Source organism: Opisthocomus hoazin, chromosome Z (assembly GCF_030867145.1).
Source record: "Opisthocomus hoazin isolate bOpiHoa1 chromosome Z, bOpiHoa1.hap1, whole genome shotgun sequence".
Lineage (NCBI taxonomy): Eukaryota > Metazoa > Chordata > Aves > Opisthocomiformes > Opisthocomidae > Opisthocomus > Opisthocomus hoazin.
In genome coordinates this window covers 9,547,199-9,568,151 of record NC_134454.1, presented here as the reverse complement: position 1 = coordinate 9,568,151, position 20,953 = coordinate 9,547,199, and the positions used below count along the sequence as shown (strand labels likewise).

At 45.6% G+C, this 20,953-nt stretch overlaps 1 protein-coding gene across 1 annotated transcript in view; it reads right to left on the bottom strand.

Moving 5' to 3' along the window:
• Positions 1-13,555, bottom strand: part of TNPO1 (transportin 1) — a 59,045-nt gene extending 45,490 nt beyond the window's left edge. The window contains exons 1-3 of the mRNA XM_075447316.1: positions 13,456-13,555; positions 13,146-13,259; positions 9,243-9,318 (exon numbers count right to left, since the gene is read on the bottom strand). Of these exons, the coding sequence (XP_075303431.1) occupies positions 9,243-9,318; positions 13,146-13,250 (181 nt within the window). The 5' untranslated portion in view covers positions 13,251-13,259; positions 13,456-13,555. The remainder of the gene's footprint in view (positions 1-9,242; positions 9,319-13,145; positions 13,260-13,455) is intronic.
• Positions 13,556-20,953: the final 7,398 nt, after the last annotated feature.

Here is a 20,953-nt window from a genome sequence, read left to right as displayed (position 1 = left end):
GCTCACAAGACACATGAAAGAAAGGCTTCAAACAGCTTGCTATATAACTCCAGCTAACCTCTCAAAAAGTCACTTTTATTGTGAGGCCAGAATAGACCTTAAACAAGACTACCCGAACTTCAGAAAAAGGCATAGCAAACAAAACCGGAAATTTGGTAACCTTAAGAATCAAGGAAAAGCCCGAAAATGTATATCCTTTCTCTCCACAAGCTGCTTGACAGAAAACGTATTCCAAGACTCATCGCCAAAATGCTTACAGCGAACAGCACTTTTGAAGAACCTACACCAATGCAATTAAGTATATGAAGGCACTAGGCTAGTCAACAGGCCAAAACACTCCAAAGCTGCCTGGGAAAACTCCCAGCAAGTTACAGAGCACGGACCTGCCTCCAACACACACAAGACTCCTCAGGTGGCTTCCTTGCATGAACCTGGAAACAAGTATTTTCAGGAGCATTCTGGTCTCCTCTGGAGACAGGTGAATTCTCAGATAGCAGCCCTAGACTGCTCCAAGGTAACTACCCAAAGAGTTTTGTCAATGTTGGTTGTAGGTCCATGCCCCGTAGGTCCTGGGAATTCTCCCAGGCACCTTCAGTGTGCTAGCCTCCCCTGGAGAAAAGTGAATTCCGAGGCAGCAGCCCCAGAGTCTTCTAAGGTAACTACTCCAAAAGCACTGTGTGCGTTTGGGGAAGATTCATGCCTGGTAGCTCTTTGGGAATTTTCTCTGTGACCAAGAAACTTGCTACTTTACTTGTTCTTTTTCAATTATTTCCTTGTACGGACTCCAGGGATAGGGAAAGAGATAATAATGGAGATGCCATACTCTCAATAACTTCAATGTTTCTTCCAAGACTTTAAATAGATAGATAGATAGATAGATAGATAATCTGTCACTTCTCACATGCGATATGTATGCCATACAACCACTTAGGAGAAGCCTTTTCCTTAAATCTGCACTATTATATCACTACAGAGACATAGAAATGAAGAATTAGCCAGCGTATGGGGGGAAAAAGAAAGAATTCTTAGTGATCTGACAAAATTCATTATTTCATAACTTGGTTTCCCTTAAGATATTTATGCACCTCAATTACTTTATGCATTGATTATTAAAACTTGGTCAGGTTTAATTTCTTTTTGTAATTCTTCATGTATCTGAGGGGAAAAAATGTTTTGCTGTTGTGCAAGCAGGACACTACATATGTTACGTAGCATTTTAAACTATAAGGGTACATTAATCTGACCTGACTTCTGAATTGTAATGCAATCATATTCCCTCCTTGACAGTTATTTTAGTATATCTAATCATGCGAGGCAATGGTATTGGAGGGGGAGTGGTAGGAGGACACTTGTTTTATTTAAACAGTTACAGCTGCTGAACCAGTCTTCTAGATTAAACCTGCTCAAAGATGCCTTCTTGAAACTTGTAGAAGGCAAATTAACACCTGACATCATACAGAAGTCTTTTTCTTACTCAGCATCACAGAACTTTCAAACATCAATATATCACAGAATCGTTGGGGTTGGAAGGGACCTCTGTGGGTCACCCAGTCCAAAACCCCTTCCAAAGCAGGGTCACCTACAGCAGGCTGCACAGGACCACGTGGGTCCAGGCAGGTCTTGAATATCACCACAGAAGGAGAATCCACAACCTCCCTGGGCAGCCTGGTCCAGTGCTCTGTCACCCTCAGAGGGAAGAAGTTCTTCCTCATGTTCAGATGGAACTTCCTCTGCTTCAGGTTGTGCCCATTGCCCCTTGTCCTGTCGCTGGGCACCACTGAAAAGAGTTTGGCCCCATCCTCCTGACACCCCTCCTTAAAATATTTATAAGCATTTATAAGGTCCCCTCGCAGCCTTCTCTTCTTCAGACTGAACAAACCCAGCTCCGTCAGCCTTTCCTCATAGGAGAGATGCTCCAGTCCCCTCACCATCTTTGTAGCCCTTCACTGGACTCTCTCCAGTAACTCCTCATCTCTCTTGAACTGGGGAGCCCAGAACTGGACACAGTACTCCAGATGGGGCCTCACTAGGGCAGTGTAGAGGGGAAGGAGAACCTCCCTTGACCTGCTGGCCACAATCCTCTTGATGCACCCCACGATCCCACTGCCCTTCTTGGCAGCCAGGGCACACTGCTGCCTCATGGTCAACCTGTCGTCCACCAGGACACCCAGGTCCCTCTCCACACAGCTGCTCTACAGCAGGTCAGCCCCAAGCCTGTACTGGTACATGGGGTTGTTCCTCCCCAGGTGCAGGACCCTGCACTTGCCCTTGTTGAATTTCATCAGATTCCTCTCTGCCCAACTCTCCAGCCTGTCCAGGTCTCACTGAATGGCAGCACAGCCTTCTGGTGTATCCACCACTCCTCCCAGTTTTGTGTCATCAGCAAACTTGCTGAGGGTACACTCTAACTCTTCATCCAGGTCACTGATGAACAAATTGAACAAGACTGGGCCCAGTACTGACCCCTGGGGGACACCACTAGTTACCAGCCTCCAATTAGACTCAGCACCGCTGACGACAACCCTCTGAGTTCTGCCATTCAGCCACTTCTCAATCCACCCCACCGACCACTCATCCAGTCCACACTTCCTGAGCTTCCCTAGGAGGATGTTATGGGAGACAGTGTGGAAAGCCTTGCTGAAGTCGAGGTAGACAACATCCACGGCTCTCCCCTCATCTACCCAGCCGGTCATGCCATCGTAGAAAGCTATCAGATTGGTCAGGCATGATTTCCCCTTAGTGAATCCATGCTGACTACTCCTGATAACCTTCTATTTCCTCCACTTGCTTGATGATGGCCTCCAGGATAAGCTGCTCCATCATCTTTCCAGGGATGGAGGTGAGGCTGATGGGCGTGTAGTTCCCTGGGTCCTCCTTCTTGCCCTTTTTGAAGAGTGGAGTGACACTGGCCTTTCTCCAGTCCTCGGGCACCTCTCCTGTCCTCCAGGACCTCTCAAAGATGACGGAGAGTGGCTCAGCAATGACATCCGCCAGCTCCCTCAGCACTCGTGGGTGCATTCCATCTGGGCCCATGGATTTGTGGGCGTGCAGATTGCTTGAGTGATCCCTCACACAGTCCTCCTCAGCCAAGGGAAAGTCATCCTCTTTGTAGGCTTCCTCTCTTACCTCCAGGTCCAGGGATTCCTGAGGGCCTGCCTTGGCACTGAAGACTGAAGCAAAGAAGGCATTCAGTAGCTCTGCCTTCTCTGCATCCTCCATCACCAGGACACCCACCTCATTCAGCAGCGGCCCCACATTGTCCCTAGTCTTCCATTTGCTGCTGACACACTTGAAGAAGCCCTTCTTGTTTTTGACATCCCTTGCCAGCTTCAATTCCAGGTGGGCCTTGGCCTTCCTTGTTGCATCCCTGCGTGCTCTGACAACATTCTTGTACTCTTCATTCACCATGTCAAGAAAAGTCATAATGGACTCATGAAAACTTCTGTACAGATTAAGTTTAAATTCCAACAGTCATCAGAAGACACTCATATCAAGCCCACAAGACCACTTTGGATCCCAGTAATAATTTATAAAAAGCCATTTCAAATTCCACTTGCAGTGAGTTATTAGTGTCATGATTACCAGAAAATAAATTACCATCTATGTGGACTTCCATTGAAACAAAAACTTGGTGGAGGCAGAATGGGGACAGGACCTTCCTCCAAGGTGATGTTCCACGTCAAAGCAAGGTATTCTGAGTGACTAAGTCATTCCATGAACAAGATCAAGAGTTGCAGAGACACTGCTCTATCTTCAACTGGTTACAAAAACCCAAAACATTTTGGAAATAAAAGACCACCCCTAATGCCTATGACAAAGGCAGTACTATAAAGCAGTGTTTTCAGTCCCAGCTCATTCCCCTTCACACTAAAAGTTCACCTCAAGGATTCTTATCCCTGACTGTGATAGCATTACACCAGGCCATGATCAGTCCACTGAGATAACACTCTGTTGAGACCAAGGACTAGAGTTCCCATGTTAGGATGGGGATGAAGAGTCATTCATCAAAACACCATCCAAGATCAGAATCACAGCGGCTTTGTATAGCTGCAACGGGATAGATAACAATGTCTACACGGGCCAGCAGAAAGCTATCAGGACCATCAGCCATTTGTCTCAATATTTTCCCATTAGCTTAGGCCCTGCCAAGAGCCCAGCACACAGCGGAGAGGGAGACAAACACAAAACTTCACACAAACTGTGCACAAACTAACCATGGCCTCTGTCTCTTGTCTAAGAGGGATAAAAGGCAGATCTGAAAAAGAACATGTATGTTTTGGGAGTAAGGATGGACAGCCTGGATCTTAACCAGAACAGGTATTAGTAGTTGTTCTTTTTTCACTACATAAAAGAGGCATTAGGTATGTCAAATCTTACTTAAACAGTAAGTTTTGACACCAATTCTGCTCTGGCAATTTTTTTATAAAACATCCACCAACAAGAAAGCCACATTAGCCAAGTAGAACGCCACGTTAATTCTGACTCCATATAAAGACAGCCTCCCTTTTTTCCCCTCAGAGGTATCCATTTATTGACCATGACCTTCACACATGCAGAAACATGGCAGGAATAGCCTGCAGAGATTACAAAGTCTCAATTTAGTTTCCCCTTGGAGCTGAACGGAGAAACATTACCACAAAGCAGCACAGTAGTCTTTTACTGATGCAAGTAGGCAGTGTCATCTCACTGCATGCTGATACAACCTTGCATCCACAAAATAGTATGGCAGGATTATGAGAGTCATCATATGCAGTTCTCCCTAACTGACAAATTGAATTTATGAAGATTAGAGAGTATTCTTGGTGAATGACAACAGACATCATCTTTCAATAATTTAGCAAAAGCCAGATCCACCTCTCATTCAAAAAATCATGATCCTGTTTTAGATAAAGCATGGTGTAACCTCAAGTTAAAAACAGTAACAAGAAAACACCAGGGAATTGACAAAGCTGTCCTACAAAAGGACAAGACAAATGAATTGAGAAGGATGCTATTTTTGTCAGTCTGTTTTAGATGGGGACAAAAAAGGGGATCTTAGAAACATTCATTTACAGCAAGTATGAACAAATACAGACAACTTTGGGAATTTAATCACTATGGTCAACAAGGTCCAAAACAAACTCAGAAGTTCTGCTTACAGTATGAATTGTCCATATTACAATACCTCGATGTCCTTCCTCTGACCTGCCTCATGCTTCAGATGTCTTGGACAACTGCCTCAATGTACCTTAACTAGAGCCCAGAACTGGCCTCAGCAAGAAAGTAAGGAGGCTGAAATTAGGACAATACTTTTTTCATTTTTTCCTTCAAGAAAACAGACTTGGACTATCGAAGCAAAAATGCAGACAAAGCGGGATTTAGATGCACTACTTGGAACAAAGAAGCGAAGCTGCAGGGAAGCAAAAAAAGCAACAACAACAGGCAAAGCTGATACTTCCTTGCAACACTGAACTATTTCAGTCAACCACACAAAATACTGAAAGTCATCTGAGAAGCAGCAGTAACATGCACACACTCCAGAAAACAACTCCTTAACAGAATACAGAAGCCAATAGAATTCTAAGCTCAGCTCAGGGGAGACCAGAAAAAAGCCAAAACACAAAACCAACACTAAGGCAGGGCAGTACCACTGCATTATCTGCGAGGTTTTATACCTGCCAAACCTAGAAGAAACAGCTAACAGAGCATCTGAGTAATATTTTCACTTACAGATAAATTAGTAGAACCAAGCTTCTTCCATCCAGGTATTTTTCAGATAATCTGGACTCCGTCTCACCCAACCAAAGCAGATCTCTGAGCACCATGCCTCCTAGGAAGCACATTCTAGAGACCTGTACCTCAAAATTTAACAGCTTGGGATCATATTGTATTCCTTCATCAGCCTGCCTACCATCTGAATTCCAGGACTCAATGTTGTTTCCTTGACATTTTTTATATTCTATTATATATGTAATATTGGAGTTCACCCAGATTCACAATGCTATCTTTAGAAATGCACACTAGTTAAAAGAAAAAAAAGAAAAAGAAAGGAAGTACTTAAAGCTACAGCATGTATATGCCGCCATAGCTGCAAGCTAGGCCATGCATTTTCACTAATGAAATTGTAGCAGGGCAACACCTCTTTCCACGATGACCCAAGCTTAACAAGCTTTGACAGCTTAACAAGGCCCACAATTTAAAAACAAAACCAAAAAAGCCACCACATACATGTAGGAGTACCACAATAGACCTAACCCCAGCAAGTCACAAGCATTCACAGAAGCCTGATGAAGCTAACAGTGGAGGGAAAAAGAAGCTACAGTTTTTGCTACTGAAAAGTAATACCTTCAATACAAATTCCCTACACATAAGGTTTATGTAAGTATCTCAGAGGCAGGCCTCAGTGAAACAGCCAGCTTTGCAAGCAAAGTTATTTGCTTGTAAATAAAAGTTCGCTTGCAAAGTTATTTGCCTGCAGAGGTTTAAGACTCACGCCACTTCTCCCCAGACTGCTTGCCCCCACAACCTGCCAGATCCTACTTTGTTTTCCCTCAGATAAAACAGCTTTATACAACCATTTTGCAATAGTTAGTATCTCCTACACTTCATCAAATTCCAGACAGATTGATGTGTCTAAGCATGAAGCAGGGCAAAAGAAGACTACTGGATAATAAAAAGATCTGTTGGGAGGAGAGATTCTGACATGTCGCTAAACACACATCAGTATCTAGAACCTCAAGCACAAGTGGTGCACAGAATGAAGGAGAAATGAGCAAGTAAGACAATGTTAGAAAACAATTTTTGGGGGTGGGGGGGGTAGGGAAGTGGAACACCCTTCTTGTCACATCCTTTGTACAGACTCCAGATCCCACTACTGGACTTGCTCTGCTTTTCATTTTTCTGTGAATGGTATAAAGCACATGGTGTATCTACACTGGTCCCTTGCTCAAAAATTTAATACCCTGGCTGATTCTCCTCCTAGAAGATATGCTAAGGCACATGGAGGCCAGGGAGGTGATTCGAGACAGCCAGCATGGTTTCACCAAGGGCAAGTCCTGCCTCACCAACCTAGTGGCTTTCTGTGATGGTGTAACAACAAGGGTGGACAAGGGAAAACCTATGGACGTCATCTATCTGGATTTTGGTAAAGCCTTTGACACGGTCCCCCACAACATCCTTCTCTCTAAATTGGAGAGCCATGGATTTGATGGGTGGACCGTTCGGTGGATAAGGAATTGGTTGGATGGTCGCAGCCAAAGGGTAGTGGTCAACGGCTCAATGTCCAGATGGAGACCAGTGACGAGTGGAGTCCCTCAGGGGTCCGTACTGGGTCCGGTGCTGTTCAATATATTTATCAATGACACAGACAGCGACATCGAGTGTACCCTCAGCAAGTTTGCAGATGACACCAAGCTGAGTGGTATGGTCAAGACAGCAGAAGGACGGGATGCCATCCAGAGGGACCTGGACAAGCTGGAGAGGTGGGCCTGTGTGAACCTCATGAGGTTCAACAAGGCCAAGTGCAAGGTCCTACACCTGGGTCGGGGTAATCCCCGGTACCAATACAGGTTGGGGGATGAAAGGATCGAGAGCAGCCCTGCTGAGAGGGACTTGGGGGTACTGATAGACGAAAGGCTGGACATGAGCCGGCAATGTGTGCTGGCAGCCCAGAGGGCCAACTGTGTCCTGGGCTGCATCAGGAGAAGCGTGGCCAGCAGGTCGAGAGAGGTGATTCTGCCCCTCTACTCTGCTCTGGTGAGACCTCACCTGGAGTCCTGCGTTCAGCTCTGGAGCCCTCAGCACAAGAAGGACATGGAACTGTTGGAGCGGGTCCAAAGGAGGGCTACAAAAATGATCCGAGGGCTGGAGCACCTCTCCTATGAGGACAGGCTGAGAGAGTTGGGCTTGTTCAGCCTGGAGAAGAGAAGGCTGCGGGGAGACCTGATTGCAGCCTTCCAGTACTTAAAGGGAGCCTATAGGAAAGGTGGGGACAATCTTTTTAGTAGAGACAACAGTGACAGGATGAGGGGTAATGGTCTTAAACTGAAACAGGGTAGGTTTAGGCTAGATATAAGGAAGAAATTCTTTACAATGAGGGTGGTGAAACACTGGAACGGGTTGCCCAGAGAGGTAGTGGAGGCCCCATCCCTGGAAACATTCAAGATCAGGTTGGACAGGGCTCTGAGCAACCTGATCTAGTTAGTGGTGTCCCTGCTCGCTGCCGGAGGGGTTGGACTAGATGACCTCTAGGGGTCCCTTCCAACCCAAAACTTTCTATGATTCTATGATTCTATGATGCAGGTCTTGAAAGTTCTCTCTCTCTCTCGAAGTTGAGGTATTCACCCAAGGCCTTACAAGTGATCAGGAGACTTCCTACACAGAACACACAAGAATACTGGGATATACTCCAGCCTTCAGATTTGAAAATATACTTTTTTCCTCCTCTCTGAAACAAGAGAAGGCAGAAAAAACACTGGTAGCAGGATACCAAGGGGGAAAAAAAAACCAAACAAACAAACAAAAAAACCACCAAAAAGAAAACAACCCAAACACAGACATTAATTACAAACAAACGTAAAAAAGCTAGATGTGCTAAAACACACCTTTAAACAAATTTCTTTCACTGCCAAAGACCTCACAAATCAGTAGCTGTAGTACACTGGAATGACAATCTTTCACACACCCTGACCATTACTAAGGAACTGCCTGAATTTACCAACTGTGGATGCTAGTCAGTATGCCATATCCAGTTTGGACTAACATCTATAAGAATAAGACAACAGTAAGCAGCCTGTTGATTTCTAACTGCATTTTACTAGAAATAAGACTTCAGAATTAAGATTGTGACAGATACCATTTTTGGACAACTCTGGTATGTGATCTTCAAAATATTTAGCAGTCTCATTACTAGGTAGATCATTATCACAACTGAATTTAGCAGCATGTTTAATAATGTGTATGGTCATGATTCATCAGAATTATTCCACAATTTCACTGTAATCTGACAAAGGTATGATACTCCAATGTTTCTGGGAAAATTTTGCAGGACATTCAGAATAGAATCTATACCAAGGTTGAAACTACAAGCACCAATACATTATTAGATTTTTTCCAGCATAAATGAGTTCTAAATGACTATGGAGATCAACCAACCAGCAACCTGAGTATAGGTATCAGCTCCCTACTTCTTTCAAGCTATGTAAAATAAATTTTTTAAAAAGGCAAAAAAGTATAATAAAACAGTCAGTATCTCAAGAACTTACCTTCAGACTTCAACTTCGTAAGAACAAAAATCAGGTAGTTGTTGAAATCTGGATACTGGTTGAGTTGTTCTAGTTTCTGAAGAGAGAAACCGTTAAGGAACGCTGAATCGTCACACAGAGCATTTATAGCCTTCTGGATACAAAGATAATTAAATGAGTTATGTACTGCTGCGTCACTTCAATCAGCTGTGACCATAAACTCACAACACAGAGTACGAGCAATCTAAACACAGTTTCTGCCATGTTCTTGCTGAAGCAATAGCTTTCAGTTATGGGGACATCTGGAAAAAAATTCAGGGACAGACACAGAAATTATTAGATCCTTAAAAATATTTATAAAGCCACTTAAAAAACCCTTCCTCTGTACAGTTTCAGATTTCAATATTTAAACTTCGAAGCCCGCCAAACCTAAGGAATCCTCTGAGACACAATCCCATAATAAAGCTTTTTTTCCTCCTCCCCAATAAACAAAAGCATTTCAGCAAAATACAACACCTATGATTTTGATAAGCTACTTATTTTAATAATTGACATATATTTCTTTGTGATGCTAACTAGCCACAGCCTGAGCTTTTATCAGTGAGAACCGGTTTAATTGTAAATGCACAGATAGTTGTACCACAAAGTTCATGCTTATCCACAGTCACATTGAAAAAAAACAAAACAAAAAACCCCAAATGACAAAACCGCAGGAATAATGATCATGTTTATGAACGGCCATGAAGGTATGTACTCATCTTGCCTAAAATTTGTCATTACTTCTGCCTCAAATTTCCTAGCATTCTGCCACGTCTTGGTTAGAGCTGTGATCTGGCATTCTCCCTGTATCCTGTTCTCAGTCCTGGTATTAACTGGTATGCCACTCAACAATATGATTTTTAAGTCAGTGCAGTGTCACCTCCAAGTTACTAAGCCTACTACATATCATCAGTATGGCAAACAATCAAGACATGTAACAAAAAAAATATTTTTAGAAGAAGTAAGATTATTTGCTCCATAGGCCTTCACATTACTTGCTGCTCAGCTAAATCTCTAAGCATTCAAGGCAGCTAAACCTTAGCCAAACACATGTTATGTTAAGGCTTGATGGCCCACTAAATCTCTTCCAGTTCTAAAAGATTCGTTTCCTTCCAATGACCAACAGCCAGTGTCTCAATCACAAATTTAAGAAACTTAATTTCTAGATATTTGGGCTGTTTGCATCACGTAGTGACTTTGCTAGAGAAGCCTGCCCTCTTTCCACTTAAGACAGTAGAGTGTACTTATCACAGCCACAAGCTTCTTTACTGTGAAACACAGAGGAGATGAAATGTAAACAGGAGGATAGTCAGGGCAAGTGAAAAAAATATAGAACACTCTACATGGCCCCTAGAAATGAAAAACCACACATCCAAAGACTGTTGTCAAAGGTGGTAAGCCAAAGAGCTTTCATGAACAGACAAGTAGTACAGCAGCATGTTTCAAAATCTTTTTCTTATTCTCCAAGCTTCAGAAACATAATCACCAACACAGCCAGTTGAACATTACTAACAACTGTGAATTCCAATGGATCAAGCAGGAAGCAGAAGTGAGCAGCAAGAACTGAAAGAGCAGTATTTAATAGCAACCTAATAATGAACACTTAATTGGTCTAGGAAACAAAGAATAGCTTATAGGCCATATTTTCTTAACTTCCTCACCCACTTTACTTCTTTTTTACTCCAGTAAACATCCAATATCTTCATTTGAAAAATATCTCAAGCCTTACCAAGTCATAACTTTGTTAACAAAGGGTTTTGGTTAACCTATACTCCCCACTTTATATTTGAGTTCTAAGCACCCAAATGTGCCAATACAGTGTCAAAAAGGAAGAGAATAACAGAATCAACACACTGATAATCTTACAACAAACCATGGACAGAGTACTTCAATTTTGAAACGATTCATCACCACCCTGCTTGGACATGCTACTAAGTAGCATCCTACAATACAACAGCCACCACAGATTTTTGTGGAAACAGTCTAAAGACTTTTTTTTTTTTTAATTATAGGATGTGGACTATAAATTTTAGATTTTTTAAATTATGGACATTTGACTGTTGGACTTGATGATCTCAGAGGTCTTTTCCAACCTTAATGACTCTATGATTCTATGACCATCAAGTTATACCAGAACATTTTCCAAAACTGATGTCTAATGCAATGGTAAAAATCTGCCAATTCTCTAAACTTTACAGGCTAACATATGAGGACCTCCTGAAAGCACAGGTATCTCAGCACAGCGGGGAGTTACCACTACTATTTAAAAGGTATTACAAACATCAGGTAACAGCACTTTTGTTCAGTCAATTTCTACTCATCTTCAAGACAGACAGCATCACCTGCTGCTATTTTTCAATAAACAAACCAGATGCTATTATTTGAAGCAGAGCTTTAAAATGTAATTTTACATTAAAGCTACACTATAAACACTGTCGCTACAAACACTTTCATTTTTTGATTACTAAAGAGTGCCTACTTAAGTGTGGGACATTATCAGAACATTTCACTTAGTCAGACACTTCTGTTTACGATTCTTCAAAGGAAGCAATAGCATTTTAAAAATCCAACAACATAGCTGCAAGTACAAGATCATAGAGAAGAAAAATATCTTCACCTTGCAGACAAGAGCAGAAGCCTCCCTAAGCTTGACTGCATCTGTTATGAAACTCTAGAACTGGACCAAATGTGGCTTCAGGCTAAACTCTTAAAATAACATAAATATATATATACACACACATACACAAGTATGTTCTACCTACTTAAATAAATTCTGTTGCTTTCTGTGAAGACCTTCAATCAAATGCCTTCTATAAAAAGGGATCAAGATGATAAACTCCTACCCTTCATAGAATTTCAGGACTTTTAGACACTTTAAAGCACTTACATGGCTAGCTCAAGGAGCAGGACACAGTAGACGAGTACTTTATTTTTCAAGACCTATGCTTCTGTTAGTCTTAACTTAGAATTTTACTGTGATGTCAATCTTTGTTCTTTAAAACCTTGCTATTTCATCACTTCTACAACTGAGAGAGATTTAGGGGGGTGAAAAGCCCAACAATCCACAACACCAACACCCAGTGCACGTCAAAGCAGCACAAGAAGCCCCATACATGCGATTTCCCCCTTCCCGTGAGTTTTAAGGCGTGTAAACGAGCGGTATTGCAAGCTCAGGCTTCCAGGCAAGCAGAAACACCCTGACAACGTCGCAAAAAGCGCAGCGTCAGAGCCAGCAGGCCGGCGAGGGTGTGCAGGCGGCGGCTTGGCCAGAGGCACTCCCGGCACCAGCTACCGCTGTCGCCTCCCACCTCATGGCCAGATTACCTCAGGAAGGGCCCCGGCTTGGCCGCAGGGCGAAGGGAACCCCGCCAGCTCGGGCCGCGGGGCTGCCCCGGGCCCCTCGGCGGGATGCGCCAGGGCGAGGGCCGAGCTCCCGCCCCACCGCGGCCCAGTCGCGGGGAACCCGGGAAAGCTGCAGATACCGGCGGAGCCGCGCCACAGCCTGGCCTTTAAGAAGAAAAAACCCGCAAAAAACAAACAAAAAAACCCCCACAAAAACAAAAACCCAAAAAGAAAACCCCCTAAACCCAAACCCGGCCCTCGGCTCCGGGCTCGCAACAGGTGCCCGAGCCCCCCCGACGGACCGCGGCCCCGCGGCCCACAGGCCGCCCCGGCGGTTCAAACGCCGCGCCACGGCCGCCGGCTCCGGCAGAGGCTCGGCCCACCGCGCCGCGGCGGCTCCCCGAGCAGGCCCGGCCGCCGCCCGCCGCAGCGCCGGCCCGCCGCCGCGCAGGCCGCGCTCCCCCCGCCCGCCGCCCCCGGCCTCCCCGGCGCCCGCCCGGCAGGCCCGCCCGCCCGCGCGGCGCAGGCCGCGGCCAAGGATACTTGTTGCACGGCTCTCTGCGTGGTGGTGTCCGGGGACTGGGACTCCTTGAGCAGCTGCAGGATCTGCTGGAGGCCCTGCTCGTCGGGCTTCCACTCGTACTCCATCTTGGCTTGCTGGAAAACACCAGACAACAGGCGGCCGCGGTTTAGCGGCGCGGCGGGGCCCAGGCCGGGGAGGCGGGAGGGCGGAGAGGAAGGAAGGCCGGAGGGAAGGAGGGAGGGGGCAACCGCGGCGGCCGGCCCGCTCCGGCTGTCGCCCCCGCAGCGCGCACCCCGCCAGCCGCCGGACGGACAGACGGACGACACCGACCTGCTCCCGCTGCCCGCTGTGCTCCGCGCCGAGCAGACTGAGTCACGGCGAATCTGTAACCCGGCCCGAAGAGCCGCCTCGCCTCCTCCTGGGTCCTAGCGCCGGGCCGCCTCGGGCCCGCCCGCGCCGCCGTTAGCCTTTCTTCCCCGGTGCGTGCCACACCGCCAGGAGCCTGGGGAGGAAGAAACGCGGGGCCCTCAGTCCCGGGCGGCGGGACGCGGGGCGCTCCGCCTCAGCCACCCGCCGAGGGCCGAGAGGAACCGCCGGCCGCCGCGACAGGCGAGGGGCGAAGCGGCTCCCCGGGCCCGGCAGCGAGCGGGGAGGCCGCGCTCGCCGAGGGGAAGCCGGGCTGAGAGAGCAGAGCCGGGAGCGCGGTACCTGCGCTGCCGTCTGCTGTACGGCTGCGGGGTCTGGCCCGGTGCTAAGCAGATCTCACAAGCTCTCCATTGCACGTATAAGGAGGCCATAGGACCAACAACGCGGGGGGAGGGACACAGACACACACACGACTGACTGAAAAGACGCCGCTTTGAATACCTCGTGTATCTTAGCCTCAAAATACATCGGGTAAAAATTAGAAATTTAGATGCATATATACATATGTATATATAAAATAAGTATGCATTACATGCGTATTTTTAGATATAGCTGCTTTTTATATATTATACATATGTTAATGGGCAAAATAAGAACACATGCTGCTTAAGACTGGTCTAAAATATGAAAATGAAAACCTCTAATTCCTTGTCTTTTCACGGTCTTACTTTTAGTCACTGTGTTTGTAAGCATCTCACTTGACTATATGAAAACTAGCTTCACTTTCTGCTGCTTCTGCTGCAGTACCGCACTCACTACGTGTGCCGCACAGCGCAGCCATAACACCTGTTCAGAGGCACTGAGGTCAGGGAACAGCAGTGATTCCCAACCGTGTGCCCCAGGTAATTTGCTGCGCGGTGCTTGGTCTCACCTCCCCAACACCAACAGACAGCTATCCAGTCTCAGCTGCTAAGAAGTGTCCCGAGCTTACTTTCTTTCGATTACTATGAGCCACTACTCTTCAAGCAGGAGACAAAATCAGTACTGCACAGTCTCCAGCAAAACAGCAAAAAGCACCACCATGGGCAACAAGCAAGACAGTCAGTGAACTTACAATATCTACATATCTGCACAATAGGGACAGTGAAAGGGGGTACTTGATAAATCACAGAATGGTAGGGGTTGGAAGGGACCTCTGTGGGTCACCCAGTCCAAAACCCCTTCCGAAGCAGGGTCACCTACAGCAGGCTGCACAGTACCGCGTCCAGGCAGGTCTTGAATATCTCCAGAGAAGGAGACTCCACAGTCTCCCTGGGCAGCCCGTTCCAGTGCTCCATCACCCTCAGAGGGAAGAAGTTCTTCCTCATGTTCAGACAGAACTTCCTCTGCTTCAGGTTGTGCCCATTGCCCCTTGTCCTGTCACTGGGCACCACTGAAAAGAGCTTGGCCCCATCCTCCTGACACCCAACCTTGAGATATTTATAAGCATTTATAAGGTCCCCTCGCAGCCTTCTCTTCTTCAGGCTGAACAAGCCCAGCTCCCTCAGCCTTTCCTCATAGGAGAGATGCTCCAGTCCCCAAATCATCCTTGTAGCCCTTCACTGGACTCTCTCCAGTAACTCCTCATCTCTCTTGAACTGGGGAGCCCAGAACTGGACACAGTACTCCAGATGAGGCCTCACTAGGGCAGTGTAGAGGGGAAGGAGAACCTCCCTTGACCTGCTGGCCACAATCCTCTTGATGCACCCCACGATCCCACTGCCCTTCTTGGCAGCCAGGGCACACTGCTGCCTCATGGTCAACCTGTCGTCCACCAGGACACCCAGGTCCCTCTCCACACAGCTGCTCTCCAGCAGGTCAGCCCCAAGCCTGTACTGATGCATGGGGTTGTTCCTCCCCAGGTGCAGGACCCTGCACTTGCCCTTGTTGAATTTCATCAGATTCCTCTCTGCCCAACTCTCCAGCCTGTCCAGGTCTCACTGAATGGCAGCACAGCCTTCTGGTGTATCCACCACTCCTCCCAGTTTTGTGTCATCAGCAAACTTGCTGAGGGTACACTCTAACTCTTCATCCAGGTCGTTGATAAAAAAGTTGAACAAGACTGGGCCCAGTACTGACCCCTGGGGAACACCACTAGTTACAGGCCTTCCAACTAGACTCAGTGCCGCTGATGACAACCCTGAGTTCTGCCATTCAGCCAGTTCTCAATCCACCTCACCAACCACTCATCCAGTTCACACTTCCTGAGCTTCCCTAGGAGGATGTTATGGGAGACAGTGTCGAAAGCCTTGCTGAAATCAAGGTACACAACATCCACTGCTCTCCTCTCATCTGCCCAGCCAGTCACACCATCGTAGAAAGCTATCAGATTGGTCAGGCATGATTTCCCCTTAGTGAATCCATGTTGACTGCTCCTGATAACCTTCTTTTCCTCCACTTGCTTGATGATGACCTCTAGAATGAGCTGCTTGTTACGGGTTGGCTGCAGCCGGCAACAAAAGCACCACGTGGCCGCCCCTCCCCCTGCTGGGGTGCGAAGGAGAATGGAAAGAAACAGGCAGAAACTGGTGGGTCGGGATAAGGGAAGTTTAACAGAACAGCAAACAAAGGGAACAGTAACGACAACAATAAAGATAAGGAGAATACATAAAACAAAACAGAATGCAGAGAGCAACTCTCACCGCCTGCCACCACCGCGCGCTCCCGAGCCGCAAATGAGTTCCTGCCGCCCAGCTCCCCCCCGCCGGAACCCAGCATGACGGCACATGGTATGGAATACCCGGCTCTGTTTGGCCAGGTGGGGTCAGCCCTCCTGGCTGTGTCCCTTCCTGGATTCTGGTGAAAATTAACCCTGTCCTGGCCGAACCCAGGACACTGCTCCATTATCTTTCCTGGGATGGAGGTGAGGCTGATGGGCGTGTAGTTCCCTGGATCCTCCTTCTTGCCCTTTTTGAAGATTGGAGAGACATTGACTCATCTCCAGTCCTCGGGCACCTCTCCTGTCCTCCAGGACCTTTCGAAGATGCTGGAGAGTGGCTCAGCAATGACATCTGCCAGCTCCCTCAGCACTTGTGGGTGCACTCCATTGGGGCCCATGGATTTGCGGGAGTCCAGATTGCTTAAAAGATCCTGATACCGATAAATGTAAAATTTCCACTTACTAGAGGGATTGTAATTAAATTAAAGTAGATCCTTGCTGTTTTGAGAAGACAGGAAAGCTCCAAGATAAAGAGGCTCCTAAAGAATGCTTCTTAGACAAACTTAACTTGCTGTTTTGAGAAGACAAGAAAGCTCTAAGATAGAGAGGCTCCTAAATAATTCTACCCCAGACAGCTCAGCCTTGGGAAGGCAGATGCACCAAGCTACAGAGATAAAGAGGCACCAAGAGGGAAACAAGACCAGAGCCAAACAGCTTGGAAGGACACGGTATACTGATCTTAGAACTGAGTTTCAGCAGAAACAAAGGTCAACCAGCGAACACTGTGATGAGGAGTATAAGCCTTCATCTTGAGACCCCCAAAGACCACCCGAGGACGCTAACAGACATGCATGAAAGACATTAACATATGCTAATTAGTTACTGGAAAAAATAATTAATATGCTAAGCATTTCTTGGAAATATAATGAATATGTATACTGTGATTGTATTTAACCTGAAATGACAGGGTATTTGGTGTACACGTTTGGAGGAGAGATCCTCCGTGTGCCTGGCACCACAATAAAGAATAACTGCTTAATAGCCCTCTGACTACTGAGTCTTCAACTCCAGCTTTTCACGGCATCAATCCCTCACGCAGTCTTCCTCAACCAAAGGAAGGTCATCCTCTCTGTGGGCTTCTTCTCTTATCTCCAGGGCCAGGGATTCCTGAGGGCCTGCCTTGGCACTGAAGACTGAAGCAAAGAAGGCATTCAGTAGCTCTGCCTTCTCCGCATCCTCCATCACCAGGACACCCACCTCATTCAGCAGTGGTCCCACGTTGTCCCTAGTCTTCCATTTGCTGCTGATGTAGTTGAAGAAGCCCTTCTTGTTGTTTTTGACATCCCTTGACAGATTCAATTCCAGGTGGGCCTTGGCCTTCCTTGTTGCATCGCTGCATGCTCTGACAACATTCCTGTACTCTTCCCAAGGGGCCTGTCCCTCTTTGCACATTCCATGGACCTTTCTCTTCCACCACATCATGCACACTGGAAACTGGTAAACAGCAGAGAAGTATGCAGCATGGCACACAAGACGCCAAAACCAATAGAGCAAACAAAAACAGTTCATTAAAAAAGGCAAGAAATGGGACATGTTTCTTCAGCTCTTCTATTGAAGCAATTGCCGTAGCTACCACAGAGCTGTTTGGAAGGCAGGCTACTAAAGCTGCACACCTCTTGAGAGCTTATCGCACTGAAATGTCTGCAAGATGGAGTCAGTAAGGTTGGTGTGTAAAGGTGTGCCACCAGTTACTCAGACAGGACGGGCACAAGGTTTATATAAGACTTTGCAGGCAGGGTGAATCTTCACTCGTTTCCCCTCAAACAGACCAAGGATGTGGACCCAGGCCACTGAAACCGATGTTCATGTCTCACACTGATGACCACCTGTTTGAGAATTTGTCACAGGATACTGAGATAAGGCAGATCAGAGCAACCCTGAACAGGGGAACCGCCATGAAGATAAGAGGATGCGCATCCTGGCAAATCCACAACCAGGGAGCAGCAGCCAAGATGAGGGGGAAGACATCCTTGGGCATCAGTGAAATTCCTCACATTGGTGCCCCTAAAGGGAACTCTAATTCTAATGTGAAAATCACAGCTCCAGCGCTGAAAAGCCCCCCTCCCGAAATGAAGACACTGAGCATGTGTAGTACATTTAAGAAGCACTGTATCTTTAAATCGAAGCAAGAAGAGAACTAACCAGTCATAGTTAGGAGGGTATGGTTGATAGGGGGAACTAATTTTTTAACTGTATAAATATGTGATGTGATTGTAACCAGATGTGCTAGATTTGTAGAGTTACCACCTAACCCCCATCTCTGAGCAGAAATGAATTAAATATCCTGACTTGGTGGGTGGATTGGATTTTGCACAGCAGGTAAAAAACATCCTGAATTTGGAGACACCACCACCATACGGGCTGGTGAGCTCTCTATACTGATGCTGCACAGATGGAGCAGATGAATGTTGAGGTCCAACAAATCAATAAAGTGCTAATTTGGGCCTCATTCCTGTAACTGCTGCCTTAGCAGGAAGGTTGTAGACACTTCATTATCTTTGAGACTTCTGGCCCACTGTCAAGTTTCCTTAAAACTGATTAGAGCTTCAGAAGTTACTATTCAGAAATTATGACACAAGGATTAAGATTGTCTAATTTTATCAGGAAACCAAGGGCACTAGACAAAAATAAGATTAAATACAGGAAACAAGGGAAGAGATCAGAAAGGAAGGTTGAGACACAGAACAGAGAAAAGCAGGAAGAGAAGCAGGCCATGGACCTATAACTAAGAAAAACATACGTTTCCTTTCCATGAGTGTGACCAAAATGAAATCCAGGTAAGATCTTTCTGCAGTGGAAAGGAGAGAAAGGCCTACAAATCATAGTATGAAAGGGAGCCTTTACAATTAGTGGGGACATCTAAATGCTTTAGCCGATCATCCTCCAAGATAGGTTCCTCCTTGGGCTCCATACAGGATCCTTTGCCACTGGGAACTACTCAGCATATATAGAAACCAAAGCAGATATCTCATCTTGCTGAATACCGTCTCTTCTTGACCATTACCTTTTAAGTGCTTCTTACCTATCTCTAACCCTCTAAATTCTGTAAGGAAGCAGTAAAGGAGAAAATAATTTAACTGAGTCAAAAAAAAAAATTCAGACTGAAAGCAAAGAACATTATAGAAAAAATGAGAGAATTGTTTCTTTCCATGTCCTTTGCTTCTTTGTTTTCTTCTACCTGATTCCCTCAAGCAAGAATTTTCTCATGTAGAAAGGAATTCAGAATCAATGTTAAACAAAGTACCAGGCAGAGGCATGAAAGCTGCCATTCAAAACTCAAGATGTCCTGATTCATCCCACTCAATCAGCAGAATGCAACAGAAATAAATTTGAAACACTTCACCTATATAAGTTATGAAGACAAAAGTTCACTGAAGACAGGAGCCTTGCACGAATGCTGAGCCTGTTCTTTGATTTCTGTCGTCCAAGCTTCAGATGTCATGCACTAGCCAGAATCCACTGGTATCGCAACTATGTGTAATGAAAAGAAAAATTAAAAAAAAAACCCCACCAAACACTAATCTGTATCTTTAATTCACTTCTCTCTCCGCAGCAGTTCCAAGTCATTCAAAATCCAGTCACCAGCTCTGAATGCACAAGGCCAGCTCCAATTCTTGCTTCCTCCTGTGGTGATGAACTCTTGTCCTTTTTCTGGAAAATGTCCTTACCATGACATTAGAGTGTACTTGGCGCTAGGTCTTTTAATCTCTCCTGTTGTTTTCCTTTATGTTATAAACAGATATTAATGGGAACTTGGATTAGGAACTGTTTTCTAGTCAGCAATCTGTAAAATAATTGACAGCTAATACTTAACAGACACGTAGGCAGCACAAACAGGAGATTCATAACAGAATATCCTTCCCGCCCCTCTAGTAGGCTCAGTGCACTGAAAAGAGAAATAGGAGACTGATGTAAATCCCTGCCGACAAGCAGCCAGAAAAGAGATCTGCACTACTAGAAAGTTGTCCCACCCCTCAAATGCCATAGCCTCCAAGCTGTACCTTTGGGAAGTACAACTTCTCGCTACTAGTGGTTTTGAAACTAGTTTCAAGTAATTATTCTCTTCTCAAAATTAATTTTCAAATTTGCCCTAATTTCAGAACTATTAGACAGTTTCGGCTACTTTACTGTTTAGAAAAATTTCCCCAGTCTTTAGTTTTACCACACTGGTAATATTGGATTTTTTTTTTTTTTTTTTCAGAGAGAATTCTAAGGAGCTACTGTCTTATCAGAGAATTCAGCCACTGCTACCTGTAGAATTGGTATTTAGTAATGGGAATCAATCATTCAATCCATTGCCAAGATCCAGGCTTCCAAGTTTCCATGCAGACTGCTTACAGTGTCTCTCTGTACCTCTGTGCATAGAAGGTTTGTATGCACAGAGGAAACAACTGATATTCCGTAATAGCTTTCTGTCTAAACCCTCTTATTTCAGGCTAAGAGTGATGTGGATTAAGCTAAGCAGAAAAAAAGCTCTCATAACACAGAATAAATGTGTCAATGCAAAGAAGCTCATGCAGAATAGTTACTGCTATATTACTTTGCAATGCCTTCTGCCTGGAGACATGCCCTAAGCTTTCACTTAAAAAAAAATACTGGTAGCCCTCACATCCAGCTTATCAAAGAAGAATCAATTCCAAAACATTTAATGAAGTCTCCCTGAGTTCAGCCATATGATACACAATTAACATTTATTACACAATG